General features: G+C 37.0%; 1 protein-coding gene and 1 long non-coding RNA gene across 3 annotated transcripts in view; one reads left to right on the plus strand and one right to left on the minus strand.

Moving 5' to 3' along the window:
• Nucleotides 1–23074, minus strand: part of KLHL4 (kelch like family member 4) — an 88965-nt gene that overhangs the window by 38412 nt on the left and 27479 nt on the right. The window contains exon 1 of one of the 2 annotated variants that reach the window (XM_062627453.1): nt 5717–6600. The exons of the other annotated variant lie outside the window; for it this stretch is intronic. Coding sequence (XP_062483437.1) covers nt 5717–6138 — 422 coding nt within the window. The 5' untranslated portion in view covers nt 6139–6600. Of the gene's footprint in view, nt 1–5716; nt 6601–23074 lie in introns of those variants that run through there. 2 annotated transcript variants of the gene reach the window in all.
• LOC134168107 (uncharacterized) lies at nt 6941–12278 on the plus strand. Its single transcript, XR_009966421.1, has 3 exons — nt 6941–7168; nt 7324–7415; nt 11553–12278. It is a non-coding gene; the product is annotated as an uncharacterized LOC134168107 (long non-coding RNA).

The following is a 23074-nucleotide window of genomic DNA, read 5'->3' on the forward strand; positions in this document are numbered from 1 at the left end:
AAGAATATCTCAAGAATTTAACGTTAAAATAAATGGAAGTCCTTTATTATATGTTGTAGTAAGCATTATGGAGAACAGATGTAGATGTTAATTATATCTTGGACATGAGAGTATTATTTGATGCCATCTCATATCATGTAGTACTAAGTTCAACCTGAAGAGCTATTTGGGGTCAACCACTATCAAACAGATGCAGAACTGGTTTGAAATCATACTTCTAAAGTAATTGTCATCAGCTCACTGATAAACAGGAAGCTAAATTGAACTATGTTCCCAAGGAGCTTTCCACTGAAGTTCAACTTTGACTTTTCATAAATTTTCTAAATCACTTGGAGGAGGAAATAAGAAGGCGGCTTTGATAGGAACCTTACAACAATTGAAGATCATGGCAAGCTGAGAATAGCTGCGAGTATATTGGTGCATAGGAGCAGAAATTAATATTTAATCAGTAAATTGGAAGACATTAAATAGGATCAGAACTGAATATTAACTTGGCACATTGGAGGCATTATCTGAAAAACATAAGATGGAATTCATTTGTGCAAAGCACTATGTGGGAACAAATAACTGCAAAAGTGTACAGATGGTTAAGGAACAGGCCTTTGATAAAGGGTCAGGAGTTTCACACGAATCACACACTAAGCATGAGCAATAGCACCATGTTGTTGACAAAAAATCACAGAGCAGGATATTCAAACAGATTTTTAGACAGAATGACATGTAAGTAGTCCTGTCCTCTACACTAGAATTGTCAGGTTTTAACCAGAACATACTCAGATCTGACCACAGGCCTGCAGGTACAGACAGACATGCTGGAAAGAGTCAGGAGAGCAATGGAAATAGTTGTCTAGGGACTTCTGAAAAAAGCTTGCAAGGATTGTGGCTCTTTAGACTTGCAGCAATTTTCAAGCATATAAATGAATGCTGTAGAGAAGAATAGTGTAGAAATAAGAATAAGGGAAACAGTATTCTATTGTATTCATGGAGGAAAGATCAAGGAAGTAATGAGCTTAAATTGTACTACAGGTAACCAGGGAAGCACCTAAATATAGCTGATCCAACTTTGTCATAGAAGGATTGACATGCCATCTGACTAGATGTCCTGTATTCTTTATTATGTTGGCAAGCCTTTTATTTGTCAGAGTTAAGTTTTTTGAAAGCTCTTTTCTCAACACGATGGGAGTTCAGTGAAAATAAAATTGGAGCACTTCTGTTTTCATTTAAAAGTAAAGGCTGCTGCTGTGCGAGATCAGGAATAATAATTTCTAAACTTATAGGCATCAGATATGATTCACAAAACTGAATTCTTAGTCATAAATGGAAAACAGTGTCATGATGTACTATTGTGAATGCAGTACTTCATTTCTGGAAAGGATACATCATAGTTCTCCCATTTACAAGATGCATTGTCATTATTATCAGTCGTTCTTGTGAATCAGTGGTAGGACTCTGCTTATTTGAATACCCAGAATTCCATTGTTATTGCACAAACCCTCTCAATCTGGTTTGACCAGAAAAATTTATATGTTTCATTTTCACCAGGAGGATTATCACCTGTTTTCTTTTTTTTTTAAATGTTCTTTTGCGTTGAAAAATTAAGCAGACACAGTTTCAGTGAGCATGTTACAAATTTGAGAGGACATGATGAATGTGTAGCATAATGGCTCTTCCCAGAAAAGTTCTTAGTAGAAGGAAACATGGCAGTGTGTGTCCTTGGCCTCTGCCAGAGTAGCTAACCAAAGAAATAGCATTATGGGTGCAAGAAATTGGGGTCAGGCACAGCATGCTCATTTATTCATTTCCACCTGTTCGATATCTTCTGGGATACCACAATAGTTAAAGGGGTACTTTTTCCATATAGTACCTTCATTTCACATTGGAGTGTGAGCCAAGTCTATTATCTTCTACTGGAAATAAAAACAGAACTTCAGGGAAAACACTCACGTAGGGGATAATGTCCAAAATAGTCATATATTTGTATGTGTTTGTATATGCGTGTGTCAGAGACAGTGAGGGAAATGGTCTGTGAGTTACATCCATATGGCTGGCAAAAAAAATATAAAAGATGACAATCAGATGAGGTTTTTATGTCTTAAGATGAACTACCAAAATAACTGAACATCAGTTAAATTGTCACTATTGCCTCAATTAAGAGGATACTCCTCCCAAATTTGTTTCCATGTACTGACTGCTTGGATTGTGACATCAAAAGGTTCTATTAAAATTAATTAGAAGTATATTTTGTCTCATATGGGAGTATAGAAAGCATGTATTCTTAGCAAAACTAAGGCTTGTCAACCAAGCTAGAGTCTGTCAGCAATTTTTTAGCCATATAATTAGAAAAAGTGCATAAGTGAAAAATGATGAATGGATGCTACATTCATTATTGAAATCTAACTGCCTTTGGGCAAGTAGGAAAAGACGTACACACACAATTTGCCAGCACACTGGTCTTCAATAGTATACTTACAGAATCCTAATATGTCTCCAGGCAAGCATGCATAAATTAATGTGGAAGTGTAGCATAATGTTAATAAACATTAAGCCTACTGCTCCTGTTGAAAGGCCAGTACAGTCATGCTTGTGAGTTCAAACTTTATCAAGGGAAATAATCAAGGTAATTCAATATCATAGGTTCTTTCTATGAGGAGGTATCAGTGCTTTTCCTGTTTGTGTGTGTTCTTGTGTTGCATACAAGAGCAAAGTTTTGTTGACTGTCAAACAAAATCTAGCAGTCAAATCCTCTGAGTTTTTGTGGACATCTCTGGACCACTGCCAGATCCCTTATTTTGAATGAAATGAACTGCTTCAGGCTCTTCCTGGTGGAGGAGCCTGAACCTCAAAAGATTCCAGAGAGTAGAGGAGATCAGAGATTATCACTAACTAGCTGAAGTGTACAAAATCCAGAAGCAACACTGAAGAAGACAGTCCCCAGGCACACAGGGAAGCTGTACTTCCCCAAATAAGCTGTTTATTTATCTGTTATGCACCTTGCATTTATTGGTTGGTCACATCTTAACCAGCTGCTGTTACAACAAAACTAATGAGTTGTGGTCACTTAAGTTCTCACTCACTTTGTCATTTGTCATGGTCTATCATTCAGGAGCAAGCCTGTAAGTCAGAAGGGTTTCTTCAGGTTTCATGGTATTTAGTTTGGGTACAAGAATACCAAAAAAGATTGAAGAAAGCAGAAACAAGTGTACTGATGATGGTATATTCAAAATGGACCTATTGTTTGGAATGTCCTTATTTACCTTTCCTCCTCCTCCTTACCTTTCCACCCTGTTGCATCAAACCCCAGGGTGCAATGTCTCTATCACTGAAAGCGTGAAGACCTGAGGTTTCTAGAGAGAGGCATCCCAATTTTTTTCTGAAGAAAATGAGAATGTTGGTTTCAGTTTCCAAAACTTTTTCATAGGGAATTTAAGCTGCTGGTAGAAATTGTGTTCATAGTCTGCTGAAGATTGAGGTCTTGGCCTGATTTTCTATCTTTTTCTACTATTTTCAACATCCAAGTGTCATGTAGCAGTACCCTGGTTTAGAGTCCAGCTGAAAATGGGACTTCTGCAGACAGAGGTAAACTCTCTGGATTAGAGAATTCTGAAGGTATGGTTCCTTTTTTGAAATAAAAGGCAATTTTGATTGAGATTGTCTTTGGTGTCCTCAGGTCTGAATGTGAAAGAGCATATGGCTGCACTAATTGTAAGGTTCATTATGCAGTGGCTTTCACAGTGTAAGAGGATGGACTCAGGGGATCCTGCAAATGCCTGATTTTTCAGATGTGTTAATTACTATCAGATCCCATTGATTGCAATCAGTTGTTTGGAACTTCTAAAAGAAAAAGGAGGTCCAAAATTATTCAAAAATATGATTTCAAAAGCATAAGAAGAGGCACTGTACTGAAGAGATGAAAATATATGTGGGAACAAGATATAGATAAATACAGATATAAACCTGCCCAATCAGTTATCATATTAATTTGTGTGTGGGCTGTGCTGGATGTTACAGGGCGAGAACAGTGATTTATATAATGATCACTGTTGGTATGTATTTGAGACATTTGAGCTATGTTATCTTTAATAATACATTTATTTTCTTGAATTAAATTTTAATTATAGAGAAACTTGTAACCATTAATCATTTTCTAAATAATTTCTTACAAATTCAGCCTTTTAAGGTATATGTTAAGATGGATTTTAACCTACAACATGCATAAAACCTGATAACTTTACAGAAAATAAACTTATTTGAATATACCAATACTTTGTAAGGTATGTACATTCCCAAAACTATTATAAAAGCTGCAAATTTAACCAGCTCAAGAGGAGAACTTAAATTTGAATGAATATGAAGGCACATATGAAAGTTTATATATAGCTGGAGAAAATGTCATATCTTATTTTAGGAGCTAGTGGCTTAGCACCTTCCAAACTGAATTGGTTATGCTTTTTTTACCACCTTCTTCACCTGATATAAAATCTTATTTTTATTATTTGGTATTCCTTACTTGTCTTTAAGTTAAGTTGATATTCTTTTTTTAAGGAGATGTGTACTATCATTTGAAACAAACTAGTACACTGGTAAACAAGCAAAAGAGAGCAAACACATTCCCACCTCAGTGATTTTATTCTGTAATGATTTTGTGTAGTACATATTGACTACTCATACTGGTTTCAAAATGACATTTTGGAATGCATTTCTTCGTGTTCAGTCTGCAGATGTTCCCTACACCAGATGCACAACTTGAAAAATACTAACAACTAAAAATTCACGAACTGTCAGCTTTGTTTTTACTGAGAGAAACTGTAACTTCAAGTAAGACAGATTTGTATTTAAACGCAATGCAAGAAGTCTCAACTATTCATAAAGACTGATGGCAATCTCATCAAAAGGTGCAAATAATCACATTACAGAGGCATAATTTGAGTCCAAGGTGGGGTAACATTGTTGCTGTATAGCTAACAATGCTGACATCAATTTTGGAAAAATAAAATAATAAAAAATAAAAGGCATGCTTATTAAAATAACTGATTAATATTTTCTTCTCTGTATAAAAATCTCAAAAATAGCTCTTCCTTTGTGCTTACACATTTAAGGTCTCTTAGCTGTAATTTTTTTTCACCTGACCTTGCAGAAAATGTTTGTCTTAGTATACTAAATAAACCTTGAAAGTAAAGGGATTGAAAATAAATCTTTAAGAATGGCAAGTAATGATGCTTCCTTTCCACTTAGTTCAATGTTAATTATACTTGTCAAGAAGGCAGCAAAAATAAGCAGTGAGGAATTTGACAGATCAGTGGCAACCACACAGACTGTGCACCTCCAGCACTTCCCATTTGTCAAAGTTGCACCCATTGATAACGTCAGAATGAGGACAGTATTTCAGAAGGCTCATTTTTTATCGCACTTACACGTAATAAATAAAGAAGAAAATAGTATGCTGGAAACTGTAATAGAGACAGTTTGACAAACTGTCAGATTTTATTTTTCTGGAATAGTTATGAAATGATGTATCTGAAGCAAAGATCAACATTTCCTGACACTGTTCCTGCTCATTTTTTTAATGTAAATGTGTTCCTATTAATTTCAGTGTGGGTGTGCACATATAGAAAGTGAGACTAATGCAGGAAGGAACTCAGGTTAAAAACAAAGACAGTTTCAGGGAATAACTTGGATAGAAGTACAGCTTTCTAAGTGCAGACTTTAAAACTCCTACCTCTCTGCAGATTCATCTGAATTTTCTTCTGTGATCATCTGCAACTCCTGTGTGGTTTTACTTGAATCTTCTTTGACACAGTTTTCCTCTGTGCTTGTTTTTGGAATATCCTCATATGATCGAAGCTGTTCAATGAGATGTTGCTGATGCCAGGTTTGAATAGATCGGTGGTGCACTGGGGTTGGACCTGGCACGGGTGCTAGTATGTTGTGGTGGACAGGACTGCTGTTTTTCTTCAGCCCATTTCTGTCCCGAGAGTGGTTCTTCAACCTGTTCTGAATCGGTGTCCCTCTGTGCTCATATCCTTCCTGCTGATGGCAGCCCCCCGTGCCTGTGGAGCTTTGCGAGGGGTGACTGAACCACCTCCAGCGGAGCCTCAGGATCTGCTTCACATCAAACTCTTTCTTTCCAGATACTGACATTTTTTTCAGGGAAAAGAAAAAAAAAAGAAAAAAAGCCTATTCTTTTAGAAAGGAAACGGATTCTTTGTTATCTCTTGTGTTTCAACTCCTCTTCTTAAGAAAAGACAACAAAAGAACAAATACCGGTAGCTCTCTCCCTCTCTCTTCTGATTAATATACTGCAAGCTCTTCAAGCCGATGCTAAGCTGCTGCTAACTGTATAGGTGGGAATCCATACTGACAGGATGATGAGGTCAGACCTTAAACAAGTAAATCAGCTTAGCACAGGAAAGCAGCAACCATAACACTACCCAGCTGCTAGGCTTACACTCTCACAGTACTATAGCACAGCTCTCTAATATATAACCTAGCCTCACATGATCCTAAGGGATCCGAAGCTGCAACTTAAGATGCAGGAAAGCACATACAAATAAAGTGACAAGACTTTTATCTCACAGGGTTTTCCATCAAGCTTGCTAATAAGCAATGCTGCATTTCACAGAAGATATATAAAGAATTCTTTATAGTCGTCTTACGCGGATTTTTGCTAACGATTCACTGTGAAACTATCCTGTTTCCTTAAGGGGTTTGCATTTGTTTATCTTGCTGGGTAAAATTCCTACAAATGGCCTCAGTGTGGTAGCACTCACCTAAAGGAAAAAGGCAGCATTTGAATACATTGTGAAGAACTGTATGTATTTTCTCACCTACAGTTAGATTTCTGGATAAAATTAGAGGGGTATGAGAACAGAGGGAGGGAGCTCATGAAAATCAGAGATGTGCTCCTTCAGTGACTGTATCTGTGGAAAACACACTGTTTCCTGGCTGAGTGCCTGTGTAAACACCCTTTGCCATCCTGCTCTTAATTTCTCACGGACCCTGAAATGAGTGTGGGGTTTTTGTGCGGTTTGGTTTTTTTGGAGGGTGGGGGGGTGGGTTTTGGTTTTTTTGGTTTGCTTTTTTTGTTTTGCTTAGTTTTTTGTTTGTTTTTTCAGAAAACACCTTTCTGTTGCTAGTGTGCACAGTGACGTGTTCTCAGCAAATTTAATAGGTGATGTATATTCATTCCCATACATTTGTTAATAGCAGGGCTGTGAGAAGTACTCCCTGTGTGTTTTAAAATAATGTACACAGAATATTTTCATATGCAAACTGAAAAGAATTAAAAGGAGTTAATTATTTTTTCTTGTGTTATACTCTGCACAGTTTGCTGATGATGGCCTGTGCAAGATGTTTTCACAGTTTAATGATGACCTTTTATAACAATCTGACATTTTCTGGAGACACAAATAGTTCAGGTACTTTTTTCTTGCATTGCAACTATATAATATTTAATTTAAGGTTTCTCTTCAATTTCAGCCTACACATCTATGGATGTTATTCTGTTCAATTTTATAAAAGTAATAAGACCTATTGGTATGTATGTCTATTCCTCAGCATTTACATGGCAGTCCAAGATCTGTTTTAAGAGGGAGTATCTATATACCAAGTTAGTATAATTATGTATGATAAAATCTTGTTGAGGTGGACAGAGAACATGGTTTCTTGCCACTATCTTAATCAGGTCATTAAGCTACCTCAGCAGCTTGGTCAGTTCCTCTTAGCAACAGCTCAAATACATTTAATCCATATTTTTTCACAGTGTCACGAATCTTCTGTGGGTTTCCTTTCCTTAAATCCGTTTTGCAGAAGTCATCCTTTTCTCCAAGATATCACCAAAAGCACATTCCTTGAATTTTACTTGAGAAGGTACAAACAGTACTTCTGTTTGTTAATAACTCCATTTCCTATTAACTCAGTACATGTCTTGGCAGATGAAATGTGTCTACCCAGATTTAAAACAGTAAAACTGGACAATGCTGAAGAGACTGTCTTGCTCAAAAAGTCAGCTTGGGTCAACACAGGGTATGTGTCAAGTAGGCCATAAGTAGATTATTTTTCACCCAGCTTGTTACCATTCTGGCTAAAATGTCAGTGTGCTGTACTAGGACAGCATATGTGATTTGATAAACCAAAACTGCAGGCCTGAAATTGTTAGAATAAGGTATGTGGCATAAAGCTGCACCACATTTATACATACACATGCCACATACTTGCTTTCAGTCATTTAAATCTGCCTTCTGGTGAGAGAACTAAATTCCTTTGAAACTGATATGATATATTACTCCCTGATGATTTCTTGATAAATAATCTATTTTTAGGTATATGTCTGGCTGGGTTCAAACTTCAAAATGTGAAAAGATGCAAGTTTTCTGTTATTATTGTTCCTAATTTGTTTGGATTTATTTAGATAAATAGCCACCGTAACAGCATTATTTTTGCTTCCCACGCCTGGAAATCTCCAAAGAACAGGATTTTCTAGGGCTACAGCAAGTATAGCCAGGGCCACTAAGAGGGTCAGGCAGCTGGAGCATATGACGGATGGGGGAAGGCTGCTAGAATATGATTTGTTCAACCTTATGAAGAAAAGGCTCAGGGGCATCTTATTGCTGCCCTCAGGTACCTTGTAGGAGCGGGTACAGAGTAGACAGAGGCAGGCTATTTTAGGGATACCTAGTGACAGGATTAGAGACAACAGACTCACGTTGGTGCATGGAAAAACTCTTCTGCCTATGAGGGTCATCAGGCAGGTGGGAAGAGGTTGCCAAGTAAAGTGAGATCCCAGTTGCACTTTGTAACTGCTCTAGCTGGACTTGCTTTGAGCAAGTGGTCAGAGAAGATGAGCTCCAGAGGTCCCTTCCAGCCTGTTCTGTGACTGTGTGACATGCTAGGGAGCACTGGAGATGTTCATCTAGTGTTTATTTAGATGTTTATCTAGTAGCTACAGTAGTAAACCTAAACAGAGTAAAACTAATGTGGTGGTTAGTTGTGAAGAAGAGATACATTTCTAGAAACCTCAACTCCAGTTTGGGAGCAAAACAGCTGAAAGTTTCTGCCCGCAGTTGTGGAGGATTCCTAATTCTTCACCTCACAGGAAGCTTGCTAGTAGTTTGAAGAAAAAGAAGTCTTTATTCCCTGATAAACCTCTATTCGGTTCACTGGGTATGAGATTTTGAGGAAGATCTCTGACCAGGTCAGGAAATCGCACTAAATATGATGGTAGACTGACATCTAGCAGGAAATGGGGCATAATGTTAAAAGGTTTCTATAAACATGCTGAGATTCCAGATAATTTGAAGGATATATATTCATAGTAAGAGTCTAAATAGGTGTTTATACTAATCTTTAAATTACAAGTGTAAATACTTACTACAACTTTTGAATTAGTAAACTGTAACATTATTTTTGTCAGAAACTACCTATAAGAAGAAATTGAGAATTTTCTTTCTGTCACAAACCATGTTTTAAATAGGCATCCAAACTTACTTCTAGCTTCTGCTGCCTCCCATGTTCCTCTGCAGCCAAAACACCTCATAGAAAGGAGTTTTGTAATGAATTTCAAAATGTCTGAGTTTCCTAGTTAATACCTTAGTAATTTATTTATTTATTTTAGAAGTCTAGCAAGTGGAATATATTCGTGCAATTATTTAAGTTTATTCTTCTCTCAAAAGCAACATCAAAAATTATTTCTTACTCTTCTTCTGTTTGCCCTGAGCTGCTAATACAGTGCATGCATGAAAAGCCTATTAGGAAAATACCTCTGTTCCCACAAGCCTAGCAGAGAATAATAAAAAGGAATCATCTAACTTTCTAGTAGAGTAATTAAGAAAAGATACTATTTGCATTCTATGAAGCCAGGAGTATTGCAAGGACTGGGTTACTAGCAAGAGCTAACGAAGTAGATCCTTGCTGGGTGCGGGACAGACCAGAAAAATTGGATTTTTGTATTGGATAAAGGTAAGGATAGCTTTGGACCAGAGGTCCTCAATGCCAAGCCAAATAGGAAAAATCTGGGTATGCTGAATGAGACAATCAAAAAAGCAAGCTAAGCGCAGAAAGTTAAGAATTTTTTCTCATATTTTTTGAGATATTTGATGCCTATTCTGGCATTACATTTTTCAGAAAATCATTTACAAGCTCCTATCAATACTGTATACTCTGCTGTGCTTGCATTTGGGGAAAACGTGTAAGATCTATGTATGTACAGACTGTTTAAAAACCCTGTATGCTGTCTACACAAACACTGTATTCTACAGGGTCTTCATAGTTGTGTACTCAGCCTGTGTATTTACACTGCATGTGAGGCCAGATAAAGAGAAGGAGTTGAATATTTTTATTACACTATTTTGAAAACAGTGCTTCATGAGAACTCCCATTAGTTCGTTTTTTGTAAAAGAGATGTTCCAGGAAACATCTGCATAGCACAGCACCAGCATGAGCAGAAGTCAAAGTTAAATGGAAAGGAACATGACAAAAAAACCAAATAGCTATATTTAAAATTTGCAGGAAAGTTCAACTTTCTTTTAAAACAAAACTTTGTATCCCAGGAAATGCAAATGAGTTTAGGACAATCAGTTACTTTAGATACTTCCTACTAAAGGAGACAGTGAAATGATCCACTTAAGGGGAAGTGTTAACAAATTTAGATGCAATTGCTTCCTCAAATAACTGGAAACTGTACTACAACCCACCTACAAAGCAGTATGCCAAAATTGGAAAAAATCACATTATTTCTACAAGATCCAAGGAAATAGAATGTGAGAGCTAAGCATGGTTTAAGTCTGATTAAGTTCTTGCTAAACAGGAAGAACATTGTCACCCTCGAAATTAAACCAGAGTATCAGAGTGAAATAAGAAATAGCAAATATCCACCCCACAGATGACTGGGAAGGATCCCCCTTGAACAAGGACCTGAAAGCGATGATGTTAGTGCAGCAAACGTAAGCTCAAACACGACTTGAAAAGAAACTGTTACAGGTCAAGAACAAGATATAAGAGAATGGCAAAAATGTGGGTAAATGCAAAGAACTATGAAATATTTCATACTGATTTTTATGATATTTAGTAAATTTTGAGATTTTTTTTTTTATTTTTCAAACTGTTGTGCTCAAAAGCCAATTGTTACATTACTTATTTAATTATCTGCTGATAAAATCAAGGACCACAATACCACATCGTGAAATGGAAGAGGCAGAAAAACAATAATAATAATGCATTTATTGAGAGTGTTCTGCTGCTGTAAACAAAAATATTAAATCAGTTGCCCAAGCTAACAAGCCATTTTAACCCACCAAAATATACCTGTTATTTGCTATCAGGGACTGAGGCAGATGAGAGAGAAAAGATAATTGCCGACAGGTTTGAATAAAGGTGAAAAAGGGTTAGGGTGAGGATTTTCCAAAATTACTACTTATTCTGGATACTTTATTTGAGAGATCTGAGAAGCAGAAATGTAGCACTTTCCAAAGCACAGTTATTAAGTGCTGTTGTGCTGAACAGATAAATACACTTTTCAGTTTAGAGAATCTTGTCTAACTTTCACCTTTTCCCTTCAGGTTGACTGTGGATCAGATGAGCTCCAGAGGTCCTGCCAACCTCCACCATTCTGTGAGTCTGGGATTCTTAGCCTGTCTAACACTAACAAAGAATATGGTCCTGTAAACATGCTGCCAGTTTGCAGCATCCATCTTTTCATTCTGCAGGTAAGTGGTGCAGCTGTAACACAGCCCTTCTGCAAATACACTTCCCTTCTGCTGAAACAGTGACTCTTCTAAATCTCTGCCAGCTGCTATGAGAGTTGGAACGAGGTATGCTGGGGGTGGTTTTCCTCAGCTTCTTCCTGGGCTACTTATGAAGTCTGTTGACTTTCTTGATGTAGCACATGTATAAACTCATGGAATTTTTATGACAAGAAATTATATATAACTATTCCTCTTATAAAAGTCTGCCCCTTATGAAGAGTAACACTCCCAACTATCAAGAGGGATTAGCAGAGCCAGGAAAAGGCAGTCTGTAATTATGCATGTACAAATGGTGCTTGGCGTACTGTTGTATGAGAGAAATCTAATAGGTGTGTTTTGACTTTCTAAGAGCCCATTTCTATGAAAGCATTTTTCCAAGTGGGTTAAACAATCAACTTGGGTTTTAAAATAGCTTTAAATATGTTCAAGATAACAAAATCCGTATGAAGTGTCCAAAGTGAAATTTCAAACTTAACGTCGGTTTTGTTGTGAGAGAAAAAATTGCATTTCTAGGGAATAGTTTATTCTGCATGTCTCAGAACCCGGTATTTTACTGTATGACTTCATAAAAATGCCTGTTGCTCTATTTTTGACTTTTACTAATAAGTGTGAGCAAAACTATGTAGTCTGCAGAGATACTAGCCTGAATTTAATTATTTAATGGTATTATCTCGCTGGTTAGGTCTTCGCTTCTAAGTTCTGCCAGGTATTTAAATAAATTGTATTATTTTACTGATGTTTGTTCATAGGAAACATGACTTAGACCCAGATATGGCCTAAAATTGGAAAAACTATTCGAAACATAGAAGAGATATTTATCCAAAATCAAAACAATTGAATACAGAACTAATAACTGTGTTTGTAATAAAAAAAAATAAACTGGATTTCAAAAGAGAAAGAGAAGACTTCACAGGGAAATAATTTTTTTTTTACAGTCAGTTTCCTATAGCCAATAAGTATGGTCATTTACCAGGTAAGAAGGCATTGACATATATGCCATTACTAATCAGTGGGAAACTCATATATAAAAATGACACGTCCCATTTGTGACTTTAAGATTAACAACACACTAATCAATCTGTCACTTCATGGACAACTGATACAAACTATATAGACTAAAGCTAATGTTCATAATGTGACTATATATATAAGCAAGCTCCTAAATTTACAAACAATGGGGTCTTGATAACCAAGCTTTGTTATTATTAGCATAAAGCTGTTGCAAGTCACTGTGTGATATGCTGTGATGTAATCATACAGCTACTGCAAATAATAAGGATAAACTTTCAAGGATAAGAGGTAGTAAAAGTAATCCAGTTCAGTTTAGTAGTGATATAGTGACATAGTCTCTCTCCTTTTTGGTCAGAGGGTTCAATATATTTATTCTATCTTATTCTAACAGAATCAATCTTATATATGTAGAAGATCATAGATACATAACATGCACTATTCTAAATCCTTTGTCCCAGAAGATTTCAAACAAATAGCTTTATTCAGTTGATTCTCTCACTAGTTACTGCATGTTTCAGCATACCTTCTAGCATTAGTCTATTGGTAACAGGTTTCCTTTTTTGTAAGAACTCAGTGTGTTGAAAGTTCAGATCTTTAAGTTACAACACTTCTTTCTCAAACTTAATATTTCTTATTACAAACGTTGCCACAAGTTTGACTGTCTTAATGTAGTTTGTGTAGCATGTCTTGTTGCCTCTTCTGACCCCTAAAATAAATTTAATAAAACAAACCACCCCTGTCACTTTGGTAGTTAATAAGAACCCATAAAATAAATGTGTTGATATCACTAAACTCTCCATATAACATGCCACATGTATGCTGTGGTGTGAGAGGACAGCAAGCTTTTGTTTTCAGCGTAACTGATTTAGTATTTTATATGTTGTTTTCTGGAAACTGCACAAAGTAGTTGGAAAAACATCTTGTGTTTCAGAAATACAGGAAACAACCCTCTTCCCCCATTAACTCCATAGCACACAAATGGCACATCTCCTAGCAATAAGTGCAAAGTTGAATCCTAATGTATCTACTGTCAAGCCAGAAAGGGTCTGTTGGTTTGGGGTTTGGGGGGTTGGTTTGATTTGGTTTGGATTTTATAATTATTTTATGTAGAGGTGGGTTTTTTTGCTTATTCTTGAACTATACGACTAGTTCAAGTGTTTGAGAACAAATAATTTTCATTCTTCTCTCAGTAATGCTTAATTACCTTCTGCAAGATTTTTCCATAGAGTTTGAGGTAAGTTAAGCCTTTCTATAGAAAATCAATCTGAAAAAGTCATTGTGAAGATGTACGTATTAATGAACTTGTCCCATATTGCAATAACTTTGAACACTAGGTAGGCAACTCTGATCTAAATACAGTTTGTCTTCATTACTGCTTATGTAAAATGCTGTTTCACAGGAAAAAAAAGTACTAACCAAGCAATTGGAAATTTGGCTGTATGCTCAGAAATACAAACTTGTATTTTTTAATTCCATTTTACTGAGAGGTTGCATTCTTCTTTTTGATGGTAGTGTTTCTAATTTACAAAAGCAGTTATTACAAATAGAAACTGAAGTAAATGCAAGAAGTACTAGGATTTATTAGATGCCATCAAATCTACATTGCTTACTATGTGAATTGGTATAGAACTTTTACTAATCATATGAATCAAAGGGAAAACAATTACCTACACAACATGATTGTGAAAATCTGGTGTCAAGAGCTATGGAGAAACTCAAAACAACAACATTTATAGTTTTTCTGTAAACTGGAATAGATTGTATCACAGAAAAGCATAGCCTTAGCTTTTTCTGCTATAGTATCATAGAACAATTCTGGTTGGAAGGGACCTTAGGAGCCAGGTATAAGGTCAGAGTAGGTTACTCAAGATTTTATCTACTTTTGTCTTGAAAACCTCTAGGACAGAGAAGTCAGAATACTTCCATGAAACATGTTCCAAAGCTTGATTCTCCTAATAGTAAAAAAGTTTTTCTCATAAATGATCTGAACCTCCTATGTTTTGATTTATACCCACTTCCTGATATCTTTCCTACTACTAACAGATTCTGTGAAGAGCCTAGCTCATTCTTCTTGATAACCTTCCTGTTCGGCCTGGGAAGCTACTCAAACTGTCACTTCTCCAGGCTGAACAAGCTGGGTTCCCTCAGCCTTTACTATTTGGGCAAGTGCTTTAGCCCCTAAACATCTTGGTGACCCTCTGCTGAACACACTTGTTCATCAGTGCAGGGGTATGCAAGCTTGACTGTATTCCATATGTGGCCTAATGAGTGTTGACTAAAACATGACCACTACTTGCCCAGTAAGTAGTAGATGATAGATGCAACTTGCACTTATTACATATAGCTACTATATCAAAACAAGCATTGATTCTTAGCATATGATAACATGTATTGTGTAACTGTTGAAGGATCATGAATAGTTATGTTCATGTAGGAAATACTTGAATTTTTTGTTTATTCACCGATAATAACAACCCTTAGTTCTCCACTAATTATTATCATTGGATATTAAAGAGTATGGAAGGATCTGGCATACCCTCAACAAAACCTAGTATTCAGATTTGACACTTGTCAGCATAGGTCTGCATCATATGCCATCTCAAAGCCTTGACACAATAAGGACTTGCGCCCAAGGTCAGTCTTCTCTGGTAAGTTTTAAAATGTGACTCTTGTTCGTTGTGTCTTAAAAAGCGATAAATGCAGACTAAAATTTCAAGAGGGGGAGGTCCTTGAGGCAGTTATATTTCTGTGTATTGTAGAATGTAATGATTCTTAGACGTATTAAGTTTTTAATCCCAGAACTGTCTTCTGAGGCTCATGAAAGGCACTCTGTCAATGAAAAATCCTTACAACATGTGGCCATGCATCTCTTCCAAATCATTAACATCAAAGGTTACGGAGCTCTTTTATTTATTCATGGCAAAGTGGCCTGACTTGGGGCAGGTGCTAAGAGATGTTTAAGGCAGTCACTTCAAGTCTTTGTCCTTAATGACTTCTCTAGCTTCCAGTCCATTTATTGATTCAAACATGGAAACACACTCATATTCACACATGCTGGCTTGTTGTATGTGAAAGTGTGGAAACAGGCATTCTGGTTTACCATCTGGTTTACCTTCAGATTAACACAGGGAAACATGCAATATTTTTTTTTCTAAGTAAGGCAAGTAAGCGCGAGGCTGTTACTGTTGGGTTTTGTAGCATAATAACCCATCAAACTTTTTCCTAAGTTCAGTTTCTTTCCCAGTTGTCATGAGTTTTCCTACCATTTTTCACAGACGTTTGATCTGTCATTTGTGATGCCATAAGAATGCAAGGGACAGAATACTTTTAAAATCATATTACTGTAAGCATTGCGGTCAAAGCTCATCTGAAAGAAATGCTGTAAAAACCAATATCCTTGTCAGCAAACTGTCTCCCAGCATCCTAAACCCATCCTCCTGGTTATGTCACCTGTAAAAGCACACAGTAACTCAATTTTTGCTTTGACAAAAAGCCATTCACATCCACATCACAATATTATTGTTGTTCAGCCTAGCTCTAGCTGTTGTCAGCTTCCAAAATGCCTTGAGGCTGCATTCCTACTCTGTGGTGCTAGCCCAGAATATAAAATCACAAAGCTACATTTAAGCATTCAGTCCTGTCCTTCTCATGCAAAACACTTTTGTTCTGTCATATTTGCAGTTCTTATAATAGACATGCTCAGTGTCTGTGCTTTAATGTGTAAGAATTTTTGAGTAAATGCATTCATTATTTTCTGGGGAAAATACATAGATGTACAGATGAGTACTGCATCATAAACTGGAAACTGGAGAACTCGGTAAAATATAAGCTTTTTTTAAATCTTCATATATATTTATTTAACAATAAAAAGTTTCTAAACAGCATAGTGGTCAAATTTGCAAGTCTCAGCAAATTTCAGTGAGGGTGGAATAACGTGAAACCTCCAGAAAGTACGGGTTACTGAATATAAAGTGCAGTGTTATGGAGCAAAACTATTAGTGACATATTCCCAAAGGGAGAGAGAAATACAGCCTGCTGAAAGAGAAATGGAGGAGCAAACCCAACACATTAAATCTGATTATTTAGCATAAAATGGTTGAATAATCTAGACTAGGACAGAGGTGTGGTGGAGAACATCATCTCTTGGTTTAGTGTAGATGACGCTGTCTTAAATGTTTTTGAAACTTCATCAACAGCCGTATTTGACCCAGTCCCATATGTCTCAATCTTGAACATGAATTTTGCTGTGACTTGTGTCATCCCAAACATCTGTGATGTGAGAGGATTTTCTGTAAGAGGAGCAGCTTTTGCGTTAAAAGCTGTAGACAAGCAGCTCCCAAGACAAAAACTTTAATTCCATTTTAAGTTTCCAGCTCAGTTTTAGGTGTTTGAGTGAGATGCAGAAAGTCTATCTTGCATGCCTGAAAGACAGCAATTCTATAGTGCTTCATTAGGCAGCAAGAATTTCTGGTACTTCTGTGGTAATGTCAGGTAGCACCGTTTCCTGAAAGGTCCATTGATAAACTGTAGAAATAAATGCAGAACAGAAATACCCATCACTGATGGATGGATGTGCACTGATGAGATTTGGCAATGGGAGGTAGCCCTTTCCTCTTTGAATTACAACTGCATACATTAACTATAGAAATCCTATAACAAAGGGAGCTCTGTTGTAACAAACTAAATCATATTGCAGACACCTCAAAGTTCTGCTGAAATAAACTGGTAATATTTCACTAATATAGTTTAGGATATATCACAAACAGCAGAATCTCTTGATTGATTATGACAATTTAAAAGACTGTTTACATCAAATCATTTTGAGGTCTCAGTTTTAACACTGGGCTCATAAGGTACTTCTGCTTTGCTTTAGAAGACATTTTAAGGTGCTTGATACAGGTGGAGTAACAGTGTTTGGCATTTTGGCTAACAGATTCCTACATTAAGTTACTGATATTACCTCTTGTTAGTGATCAGCTGATGGCTTTACACTTTCTTGATGTGGTGAACATTTAGGAATACTAGATGCTAGCACCATTTTAATGTAAAATACAACCGACTTTAAAGAACAATGCCTGTAATTGTGGTGGTGTTAATGGGGAATTAATGATCACAGGCAAAACTATACCTACCAAATTCCACTGCTTAAAAATACAAGATTCAGCTAACGATTGGAACATTCAGAAAAGATTTGACATGTCATTGCCTCTTAATCAGTTAGTGGTTCGTTTTATTTTTTTTTTAATGCTTTATTTCATAATTTTATGCTTCATGTTAATGAAAATGTTATGGGAGAAACCAGTAGAAAAAGAAAAACTATTTCCCTCTCCTCATTTAATACCTCCTTCTTGCTGATCCATTAAGGTATTTTTTTTCCCTTTGAAATTGCTTTCTGTATGCTGGAACACATCTCACTGTTTTTCTGCCTGACACAGCCTAATCATTCTGGCTTGAAGACCTCTCACATAGTAGCAAGGCATTACTGTATTACTAGGACATATAGTCTCCTTGACAGTAACACACTTTCTTTTAAAGGAAACAATAAAGAAATTCTAAAAACCATTGAGTGATTCACATAATGTATATATTAGGATCTTTAATCACATTCTTTTCACTGGCTTAGTAAAGTCCAGGAGGCTTTAATTAAAAGGTGAAGATGTCTGTGCCTGGGTTTTTATACCAGTATAAGAATTGTTTTCTTTCTGAAACAACCTAAAATATCAGTTGTCTTTTTCGCGCAATCTAAAGTGGAGAATTCTTTAACTTAGGTATCTTCTTATTATCAATATTTTTATTAACACTGCGCAAAATTTATATACAACTATTTTCCAGTTTTGTTATACTTTTTAGGCTTTGCATATAGTTATATCCTTACAATACATTTGTACTAAGCATTAAATGTTGAAGCAACTTGTTAATTCTACCTTGTTTGGTTTTGTTTATTTTTATTCCAGGAGTATCAGTTAAGGCCTAGGGAAGGAAACCTTGCTTTAAAAAGCAAAATTAAAGATACTGATGATGATCCAGTTGATGACTGGAGTGCATTCTAAATTCTTTGGCAGTATTCTTACAGTCAGCACTGAACTGGGGTGAATCTAAGATCTTCATCATTCCTGGAATAAAGTTCAACTCATGTACGTCTCATTCTTAACAATGGTTTACATCTGAGAATGGAGAAGAATATATTCACTAGTACAGAGGGATTTCCAATGTAGCTTTAAGATTGTAAATGCATACAGTCTATATTGGTTAACTTATGTTAATGTATCTTTTACACTAAACCCACATTTTTGTTCAAAAAGCCAAAAGAGATCGTTTTCATAACAAAGAGTGTATCTTTCTTAGTAACAACAGCTACTTATGCAGTCTGATGGGTACCTCTTAGTGATTTGATAAAATGTGTTGTGTATCATCTCTGCATTCTGAACATCCTCCCTTCCTTCAGAAACAAATGAGTTTCCCCACCACCACCACCATCTTGCTAAGTAGTTTATTTCAGACAGCTATTTTAAATATATTACACTTCTTGCCTTTTACGTGTACAAATTGTGTTGCGTGATGGTAGAGCCTCTGATGTTATTTTCAGCTACATGAAGATTATTAAAGTACTTACAGCTATATAACTAAGGATATATAGCTGAGCTTTGTATAGATGGCAGTGATACATTTGCTTATCCAGTGCAGTGTTTGATATTTAAAATCCTGATTTATTCATTTTGGCACAGATTCTTCTATTTAATGGTTGTACTTGATGACTTTAAGGGTCCTTTCCAAACTAAATTAATCTATGACTAATTGAATTAATTCGAGAGTACAGAAGAATTACAATACTCTGATAATCTGTAATTCCTAAATATAGGTTTGTATCTCATGTACATTGCACACATTCTGCACTTAATAACGTGTTGGAAACATCTGGGACAATATTTTCCCTCCTCGTTCAGCAGAGACAGCATGAAGTCAAAACAACGCCTCTCTGAGCATCCTTCAGGAAGAATTGCAGCTTCCTGATTCTTTCTGGTTCCCTCTTGGTGAGATTCTTTGATCTGTATCAACTTGCACTCGCTATATACTACTAGCTAGGCCAATTCCTTAGCATGACTCCAGGTTCACCCTTTCAGGTTTTATTACATGCCTGAGTTCAACATTAGCCAATTCTCCCCACGCTTCAACACTTTGAGGCCCTGCTGCTGGAACCTGCCGTGCCCCTGCAGCTTGAGGCAGCTGACAGGACAAGGGTGGGGGTAGGAACCACTTGTCTGCATGTTTTCAGTCTGCTTGAGAGAGCCAAAGCTGCTGAGGAACCCCAGCCTGCCTGCCTGGGCCCAGGGCGGCCCTGAGGGGACAGGCCGCACCATGGCACGCGGGGCGGAGATGGCCCTGTGAGCCCTGAAGTGCTGGGGAAGGCCCGAGCTCTGAGGGAGCCCAGGTGAGCACAAAAAGTGAAACCTGGTGGGGAGGGTGCAAGGGATAACGCAGATTGTGTCAGTGCCTGAAGTAACTACACTAGTTGGAGCACAGAGCGGGGCTGGGCAGAAGGCCCTGCTGTGCAGTAACCCCGCAGAGAAGTGACTGCAGTGCTTGGGTTAGAGTGGGCGCCTGTCACAGGAGTTGTTTGGAGGCACACAGGTAACTGGGAAGGAATTTAGGCTCCATAAAGAGCATTCCCTGTCAGGAGCCCAATGTGGTCAGAATGCAGCAGACCCTTTGGGGTTTTGCCCTTCATTGCAGCAGGTGTGTAATGGACTCGCTCCCACTCCACGGGGCGTGAGGGAAAGAGGCTTCTCCAGTCCTGTAAGAACATGTATCTGTACCAACCATCGGGCATTGCCAGCATGTAGTTAACTCATTAAGCTAGGTGCACAAATCAGACTGAGAGATAAAAGCACAGAAGAGCTGCATCCTTAGCTACCCGTTCATAGAAATTCTGTGAAGGCTTTGTTGTAGGAGAGATTGGCTCCTGAAAACCAAGGTGAAAGCTCATTGCCTGGTTGTATTTGAGCAGGGCAAAGAAGTATGTATTTACCGCAAATACAGTAGTTGAATTCACAGCGTGTAGGAACAAAATAGTTTTACTTGCTTATACTATGATACTTAAGGATCTTGTGTCACCATTTTTATAGATGTCCACAGAACTGTTTGGAGACATTAGCCACGTGTGACACTGATACATGGCAGTAAAATAGAAAAGAGGGAATGTTACAAAACTAATAGACTTGTCCTAGTCTTTATAAATTTTAATTAGTGTTCATCAACTGCTGCTGATAGTTAGCTCAGCCCAGGTTTTGGGAATTAGCAGATAACACCCAGTGCAGGACACATCCCAGCTGAGTCTCTCAGGAGAAGGGATGTGGGTTTGAGTGAATGAATTCAGAGACTTCAAACCGCTGGACGAGGTTTGTGTGGCACCTGGAGCCATCACCGTGCAACAGAGCTCTGCCTAGTGGGAACAAGACAAGTTAGAAATGCTGCAAGGGCCCTGTCAGTGGGGCTGTGAGAGACAGATTTGAAATCATCTCAGCCCAAGGATTAAAATCCCCCATATTTATAAAATTAAAAAAAAAACCAAAGAATACATATCACATTCTTTGTTGAAGCCTGTTTAAAATATTCTGTCAACAGGGTAAAATGATGTAAAATGGATCAGGGCAGCAATATTACTTTTTAATGAGATGATCTGAAATGAGAGGATCTCAGGCATCTAATTCAGGTCAGTGCAAAATTGTCCTTACATTATGTTCTCTTTAGCAAACTTTAAAGTAATTGAAATAGATCATCCATTTCCCTGTAACAGAGACAGTACTGAAGTAATATTTTCTATCAACAGGCTAGCTTTTTCTTTTGTGCATTTGCACAGTTGTTGGCATTCCTGCAAAGAATTCAGTGCTGAAATCCATAGCATGAGTAAAGCCTTTCTTAAGTTTTATTTTATTTTATTTTTTTAAGCTCAAGTCAGTTGATTCTTTATTTTCTCTATCTTGATTTTCTCTTTTCGTGATTTTCCAGAAAGCCAGTTTTGATACTTTTCCTCTCTTCTTTACCCCTAGGCTGAACGCACATTTCCCACCTCTTCAGTTTAGTACAGGAATAGGAACACAGCCATGTGGCAATTCTTGTGTTGCGTTATGTAGTCCACACAGTTCCATTAATAGCCTAACTCATATAAATAGTTCCATTTTGAGCTTGAGACAGCCTCCTGAATTGCTTGTTTTTAAAGCAAATAAAGATACTATAAGAACTTTTAAAAAGTCCTTAGTCAGGAAATTATATGGTCCACTGGTATAGTCATTAAGTTTGGTCCATTCTTTTTCAGTCCTGTCAAAAACCTATTAGGTTTCAGTAGGTTCTCCCAACCCATAAATCTTGCCAGACATCTCTTACTTCTTAATTACATGGCATGGACTGTCAGTTTGCAGATGCTGTAATTTAAAATGTCAGGAGTACACAGTTTTACGTGGTTATTTGTGGTACTGAACCTGTACTACAAAACTGTAAGTCTCCTTCTTGCTCTCTTGGCTAGTTTACAGTACAGTGCTCATTATTTATGGTTCTGAAAACATTTTTGAGTGGAGAGAAACAATCTTGCAAAATAGTCAGCAATTATAGACTATGTTTTGCTCTATTTTATCAACCATAAAAATAAAGGTAACAGAATTCTTCCCATATTTCCTGTAATTTTTAAGTATTTGGGGTAGATATCAGTTGCTGAATTTTCTTCTTGTATAGGTACTAAATCAGGTCTGTGAGTTTGTGCAACTAAAGATATGAAATAGTTTGTAATAAGCAAAAACAATCTGTTAAAAAAAAGGATTTTTCTAACAAAAATGTCTCAGTATTAGTCTACAGTGTTGATATGTACTAGGTATTTTTCCAGTATCTTTGGCTAAGGCTTTAAGAACCTCTTCAGGTATCTTTTAATAATTTCTTAGAAAAGTAATATGCTATTGTCTTTCCAGTATATAAATTACCTTGATGCTCTCCTCTTCTCTTATTGAAGCAGGGACCAGAGAGCAGATTGCCCCAATAATTAATTTGGCCTGACCATTTTCCATATCTCTATGTGTCATCCAGGAAGAAAGTACTTTGAGACGGATAACATATTGACTATGCCAAAAAGTGTCTGTGCTCCCAGTGCACATTTACTTGCCAAAACTAATCCTTCTCCATTCTATTTCACTGGATAACCAATACCTAGCAAGAGCACACCCTGAACAGATGAAAATCTCAAAAGGAAGTAATGCAGTATTTCTATCTTATCAGTATACTTTGACCATAGCATGTGGGGAAGGGTTTTGGGTAAGAGGATGTTTAATTTACTGGAAAAC

The sequence above is a fragment of the Pezoporus occidentalis genome, unplaced genomic scaffold, assembly GCF_034315485.1.
Source record: "Pezoporus occidentalis ecotype Australia unplaced genomic scaffold, CSIRO_AGI_Poc_V1 ctg30, whole genome shotgun sequence".
Lineage (NCBI taxonomy): Eukaryota > Metazoa > Chordata > Aves > Psittaciformes > Psittacidae > Pezoporus > Pezoporus occidentalis.